The 7,280-nt window shown below is 31.0% G+C and overlaps 2 protein-coding genes across 2 annotated transcripts; one reads left to right on the top strand and one right to left on the bottom strand.

The window, feature by feature from the left end:
• Positions 1 to 2,191: 2,191 nt before the first annotated feature.
• Positions 2,192 to 2,727, bottom strand: LOC119643872 (adipokinetic hormone-like). Its single transcript, XM_038043371.1, has 2 exons — positions 2,509 to 2,727; positions 2,192 to 2,438 (listed from the first exon to the last, which is right to left on the bottom strand). Exons 1-2 carry the CDS (start codon positions 2,686 to 2,688, stop codon positions 2,397 to 2,399), a joined length of 222 nt encoding a protein of 73 aa, XP_037899299.1. The 5' UTR covers positions 2,689 to 2,727; the 3' UTR covers positions 2,192 to 2,396.
• Positions 2,728 to 4,665: 1,938 nt separating this feature from the next.
• Positions 4,666 to 5,035, top strand: LOC119643868 (adipokinetic hormone-like). Its single transcript, XM_038043367.1, has 2 exons — positions 4,666 to 4,869; positions 4,933 to 5,035. Exons 1-2 carry the CDS (start codon positions 4,666 to 4,668, stop codon positions 4,972 to 4,974), a joined length of 246 nt encoding a protein of 81 aa, XP_037899295.1. The 3' UTR covers positions 4,975 to 5,035.
• The last annotated feature ends 2,245 nt before the right edge of the window (positions 5,036 to 7,280 follow it).

Here is a 7,280-nt window from a genome sequence, read left to right as displayed (position 1 = left end):
ACGAGTTGTACTTTTGCTAGCTTGGGAAGAAGGTGAGTGCGCAATATAACGACACTCATCAAACCTAGTCTTAATTATTTCAAAGTTTTTCTCATAGAAGATAAATATAGTTCATATAAGTTAAATTCACACTTTATTTTTTTATAGTTTTTTATAATTTAGAAACAAATAAACCCAAAAAACTAAGAAATACACTAAGAAATTTAAATATTTCTTGCACAGAATTAAAACGCGACATCAACACGCAAGTAGAGTTGCCAAACTAGTATATATATATATCTATATAAATATATGTTGTTTGAAAAATTGTGAAAAACTCAAAAAGCTGCCACATTCACCTGTTTTACCGTTGGAATTGGAACACAGGTATGCAGTGTAAAAGCATAAAAAACATGAAAACGAAAATTAACAGTAATCTCTAAAGGCACAATACAAGAATTTTAAAACTAACGGTAATTAAATTTTCGTAAATAATAGAGAGATTTCAAAATTGTCGAAAATATATCAATCTTTAGCAATTAATTTTTGAAAACCAAAAACTGTACTATTTGAATAATTTACTATATTTTCCTTTTAATCTTTGTTTAATATTTACGCAAATGTTCACATCAGATCAGACATTAAAAATATATATTTTTAACAATCGAAAAAAATAAAATGTTTTTGCATACATTCTTATATTAACTTTATTAACAAGTTCCTAAAAACTTTTGTATTGCACAACAATTATTTTTCACTCCTTGAGCACAAACAGTCCTTTAAATTGTATTTATAGGTATTTGCTTGGTTGCAAGGTACTTTATACCGCTTTATAGTTTTTATAAATATTAAAATTGCTTCATTTAAAAAACTTGCTATTCACAACATATATTTTTGGTAAAGTACTCAATAGAGAGATAGAGAGGTACAAAACAAACCCGAAAATGTACATTTAATCAGCGCAGTATTAATGTAGTATGTAGACACGTTCATTACTTCGTTTGCTTTTAAAATTCGTACAAAATGCAAAAATTTACAGGCAAATGCCTGCCATTGCTATCAGCAAAAGTAAGGTGGGATAATTGACGCAATTGTGGAATTATCGTAACGCATCTAGAGTAAAGGCAAAAATACTACGATTTTAATAGGCCTGATATGTATATACGTGCAGATCTTATGTTAAAAAACATATGTATGGATTCATACATGTGCATAGCACGATCAATAGTGAAAGAGGAGAAGCGAACATTCATCGTTTATAGTGGAGTAGGGTAACTATATAGTAGTCGTGTTTCGTCGACTACAGCATTTTTATTTGTTTATATTTTGTGAGTAATTGCAAGAAATAATTAAGTAATAACTTCTGGAGTTGTGTTGAAAACTCCCTCTACAATATTATATACAGCTTATATATAAATACATATATATGTTAATGTGTGATTTTTTTGAACGCCTAAAATATTTATGAATATTTATTTATTTTAATTCTACTTATACATGAAACTCAACTAAACAAATAACAGTCGAGTTCAAGTGAAGTATATAAATTCTTAGCCAGTTTTAAAGTGGGAATGCATCTGGACGTGCCCTTCTGGTCATCTGTCTATCGATTCGCCTGTTCAACTGCGTAAACCTTCTCCCGTTCGCAAAAATGAATATGTTGCCTACAAACTTGCGAAAGAATTTGAAAGTAGACCAAACTTTGCTTATCATGTTTTCTGCTTGTTAATCGTAAAGTATAACATATAAATTTCCACTTTTATTCTGAAAAGAGAGAAAACCAGCCGCGCCCACCCACTATTGTAGAGTACGAAGAAGTAGTTCTTTTCCTTTTTTTTAGTCTTTTCCAGGATTACGGTGATGGGTATACAAGGGTCGGTCGGTTATTTGCAAGGGAAACCTTCTCAGTTTATGTTGTATAGTGGCCATGTTCATTCGAACCATTTTCAATATCAGCCTACGTGTAAGAGTCTTTCATGTCTGTGTCTAACTTGAAGCCAATGTATGTGTGCATTGTTGCGGCTAGGAGACAAATGTTTGGCAGACAGATGGACATGCTTAAATCGATTCAGAATATGTTTTTGATCAAGAATTTAAAAGAATATAGTTTATGGGATTCCTGAAGCTTTCTTCTGCATGTTGTGAAGTCTGTGACAAAACGAACATATCTCCATCCTTCAGTTGTGGATATAGAAAACAAACACATTTTCCCTGATTTCGATTTATAGCATATGCAATTTATTTATTATAGGGATTTTATGAAATACATACATATATGTATATGATATTTACGTTATCTGCAATTTAAAAGCTTATGAATACATTTTATTTAATAAACAAATGCCCACACTACCCCTCGTTTCTAATTTTTTTTTTTTTTCGCTTTTTTAGATTATTTACATGATTCTCATTTAAATTTATTCCCGATGTTTGCAGTCCAAGAAGAGTTGGGCTTCATTCTGTTAATAATATAAATTAATTAATTATTAAAAAGAAAAAATTTAAAAAATAAAATTGGGTTTAACTCACTTGCACGAATCTAAAGATTTCCATTAACATATCATTTGACGATTTGCAATTGCCGGGTTGTGTATCGAATGCGTTTCCTGAACGTTTACCCCAACCCGGAGAGAAAGTCAACTGACATTCGACACAAGTTAGAATCAAAGCGAAGAAAGCAATTGCGACAATAGTACGGATGGTATACATTTTTGTTAATGAATGCTTTCGAACGATTGTGAATGCCTTTTATAGTTGACGACCAAGCATCCTTAGCTCTTAGTGTATGTTAATTGAACATCATGAGCACTTGAAAGGCTTTATGTAATTTACAATTTAATTGCAATAAATTAATTACTTTTTATTTTATGTGAGATTAGATTAGATTTCGAAAAAAATAGAGCAGTTTGCTTTTTTTGTTGACAAGAATTTTTCATATCTTCAAAATATGTTTTTATTGTATCCAATTTTCTTATCATAAATTGCTTACTAACATTGTATTAAATATATTAAATGGTATTACCTTAACCTACGTGTGTCTTTTGCAAAATATGCTTACACCTTATTATATAACAACATTGTAGTAAAAGTATTCCTAATGTTTTCAAAAGCTTTTCTGTATTTTGACCTCTTCAATCTTCTTAGGACATGCATACATATAACGTACAGTTCAAGCATTTTTTTGTTTGTTTGTGTAATTATAATTTTAAGACACATATGTAAATAGAAATTGAGCGATTTTAAGACAATATATGAAAATTATAACGTGTAGTATATTAATTGAGGATGTGTCCTTTGACAGATTAAGGCTGCTCATCAGAACTGCTGGTGCAACGAACACTTAGTTATTCAAATGTAAATTAATATCCATTGTGGCCATAGTGTAAAAACCAAACTTCTTATCGTTTAACTGACAATCGAAGACATTACGCTGAGCCAGAATATATTTACTATGTACATGTGTCATGGTATAGGAATTGGGATTACATATCTTCCATAAGGAAGTATTATGCGCATGCTATCTGTTAATACAAGGCTTTTATTTTCGAGTCACTAAAGACAGGTGCCTTCAGACAGAAACATAACACTGATATAAAGCAATTTGTCCTATATTTGATAGGAAAAAACTAACGCATTAATTGCCCTTTCCAGGCCAGAGGTGAGAACAACTATATACTACAACTACAGCATCTTTAGTTCATATGCATACATGTGAAGCCTCGACTGCAGCTGTCAAAACGCGTATGTCCGAATCATCAGTATTGTGTCGGTCCTATTTCTATACGCAAAATGGGGAACAACTCCTAGGCGAAACTTTTTTGAGAATTCTGAAGACGTCCTTTAGAATACGCCAGACACATAAGTATGTCCATCTCATATCAACTGCCAACAGAGATTTGCGATCAATCACACAAGCAAAACAATCGGTATCGAAGTGGGTGTGTTTCAATTGAACAGATTTATATAAATTTGTCTATGATGGTAAAAAATCTCTATTGATTTTTTAACTTATCGCCGAAGGAAGAAGGTACATAAGATGTTTTCTTTTGTTTAGAACATTTGAATATTCGTATTAGATTAGCGGACGAGACCAGTTTCTAATCGTCGGGTATCTATATTAGCGAATTCATACCTCCAATTTGTAACCTTTAATTTATTAACTCTTGATATATGATTATAGTGTTTGCGTATTAAGGAGGAATTGGCCCTATCGTGCCCACATTGAATCTTTATCACAGTTTATATTATTCTATATGAGAGCAGTAGTAAACATAACGATCTAAAAAATAATTAGTTTGGTCAAATGAAGATAAGTCAACAGTGTTTGCATGCATTCGCTTAATTATTGCTCTGTCACTACTAGTAGACGTTACTGATAGCAAATCGGGCAGATAATACCCAAAAACGAGTTTATCGCAAGAGAAGTTAATTTGGACCTAACGCTTAGCCATATACTCAACATATTGTCGTCTGTATATTAACAATATGTTTATTCTTTAACTGACTCTTTTATGTTCCTGCATTATTTTTCGCCAGTAATTTGGTTTTTTTCTTTTTCTTAAACACTTTCTAATTAAAGTGCGTCTACGTCATAGAAACCCTTCAAGTAGGTTCAACAGAAAATCACAGTTCTTTCAATTACTATAAAAAGCCATAGTCGCACTGATTTACCATCCACTAGTAGAAATGAATACCATACGAGTTTTTGTTCAATTTGCTTTCTTTGTTTTAATTTTGGTTTGCGTAGAATGTCAATTGACATTTTCACCGGATTGGGGTAAACGTTCTATAGCCTTTACAAGTGGCAGTAGTAAAGACTACTTTGAATCTCAAACGGGCAACTGTAAATCATCTAACGAAATGTTAGTACAAATTTTCAGGTTTATGGAAGTAAGTATGAAATGGGATTTTTAATTTTTTATTTTCAGCAAATAAATTTTATTTTAATTTTAGAATAAAGCTCAGTCATATTTGAACTGCAAAAACAAGGAATAAATCTATAAGAATTAAAGCACAAATATTCTACTATGAGGATAAGTACGGGTGGACAATGAATGTTTGAAACAAATGATATAAAATACTCTTTTTATTGTATTTAAAAATATTTCAAAAAATTAATGTATAAATTGAATAACAAAACTAGAAACTTTTCTTTTATGTAATAATACAATGATGGTCTTAATGCAATAATATGATAAGTTACTAATGTTTTAGTGTTCGCCGACGATATCAAGATCTTTTGTTCATTTAACTTAGGAAGTGACAGTTTGGTATTCCAAAACAATCTCATCGAGTTATCGGATTGGCGCGAGCATAATGCTATGACTTTCAACCGAAACCGCGCAAAAAGTTATCACTATCTGAGTCTATTCCGTTACCTGTCAATTACTATTTAGATTGTTATAGGCTTGACAATATTGTATTCTTCAATGGTTTGGATGTCCTCATACGTCTGAAATTCAGCTTTCATTTGCAGATTCTGTAGTTTGTGGCAAATAAGTCTAAATATTATTTGTTGACTCGTACTCGACTTCATGTTACGCTAATAAGATCTTTTGCCGAATATGCCATGATTGTACGGTCATCAAGTTATAATGAGTACACTGAATTTCTTGGATAAGTTCAGAAGTTTTTTTCAAGAATTGCATTATGTGGTTTGGATTGGGGTGCCTACAACGATTGTAACCTCGCTATGATAGCCGCCTTAAACTTGTTATTTTGCCGTTTCTTCTGAAAGACGCATTTGTCTTGATGTATGATTGCGTGTGATGGTTCCTTAACTTCCATAAATCATATCAGGCGTGACATTCGTAGGTAAAGTAAACCCTGGCTGTGTCCGGCCAATATTCCCCTTGATCTGATATAGAAGTTTGTCAATTTAGCGTAGTTTAATAAAATTATGACTTTTACAGATCTGCATGCATAGAATGAACTCGAGTGTTCTCTTAACTTCTTCTTATGGTCACTGTATTTTAGTAATTTTTATTGTTCTTCTTAACGATATTGTGTTGCAATACACTAGGGCGATATCCATTGGTATTTTGAAAATTGTGAAACATAACAATTTTTTTAATGCATTTCGCTGTTTTAAACTGACCCAATTGTTATTTAGTTTTAAGCTCAATGTACTTATTAAGCAATTTAACATACACTGTTTTTCCTTTAACCTTCTTTTCGTCTCCTCTTTAATTTTGTTTTATCGTTGATGTATTTTCATTTAGTTAGGAGTTCTATATAGTGAGTTATTGTCTATATGTTTAAGATTAGTATTTTTATAGTTCAGATGATATTGTAAGCGTAGCTGAGTTTACTTGGGCTGAATATTGGGTACTCGCACGTATTTGCATCAGCGAAATAGATCAGTGAAAATGATAGAGTAATGCGGATAAATTCGATGATTTTGACCTTTCCTACATAACCTAAGAATTTCCCCTTTAGTATTATTGACTTGCGTAAACAGACGCTGAATAATTATATTTTACATTTATAATTATAACCATAAATTAAAATATACACATTGTGGTTGTGGTTACATATCTTAACATTAGGGTGTATATCTAATTGGTGGTTTTGTATTTGCGTAATATTTTCTTGTAATATAAGACATGTATTTTGTAGCTTAAAGTTTATCTCTACAGTTCTTATATTAAAGTTTGTATTTGTACAATTTTAGTTGTGGTATTTCTCAGCAAGATTTTTGTGTATAATTTTACTTTTTACTAATCCATACAATCCAATATTTGTATATATAAGTGTTTAATCTTGATGGTTTTGCTTTCCTATTTCTCATTTATATAACCATATCCTCCCATTTAATATTCAAATACATTTATTCCTCATTTCGATGCTATTTATTCTTCAATAGTCTTAATATTTTTATCTTCGTTTGAATATTCCTTATATACTTTTCATATAATATTCTTCAGATATTCTTTATCTTCGTTTTATTATTCATCATATATTCTTCATATGAATATCCTCTATACTTTTTCTATCTTCTCAAATTTATTTTCTTACTTTTATGTATTCTCGGCATTCTAATTAGATCACTTTTTCCCAGAGCGTACAGCAATTGTCTTTCTAAATACTGTCAATTTTCGATTTTCGGTGCATCTTGTGTTGCAGCGACCACACCGTGATGAAATTCATATTATGAGGATGAGGACCATAATAGTTTAATTTTATTTGGTTGGGACTGCTATTTATTGATTTTGTATGCTTATGTGCATTTTTGGTAATAGCTCAGCTTTTTCTTTTTTTTTTTTGTAACTTTCTTTTTTTTTGCATTTTGCTGTTAATTT

The sequence above is a fragment of the Glossina fuscipes genome, unplaced genomic scaffold, assembly GCF_014805625.2.
Source record: "Glossina fuscipes isolate IAEA_lab_2018 unplaced genomic scaffold, Yale_Gfus_2 65946, whole genome shotgun sequence".
In the NCBI taxonomy this organism is placed as follows: Eukaryota; Metazoa; Arthropoda; class Insecta; order Diptera; family Glossinidae; genus Glossina; species Glossina fuscipes.
The sequence above is the reverse complement of the archived record's forward strand: the minus strand, read 5'-3'. Positions and strand labels throughout refer to the sequence as shown.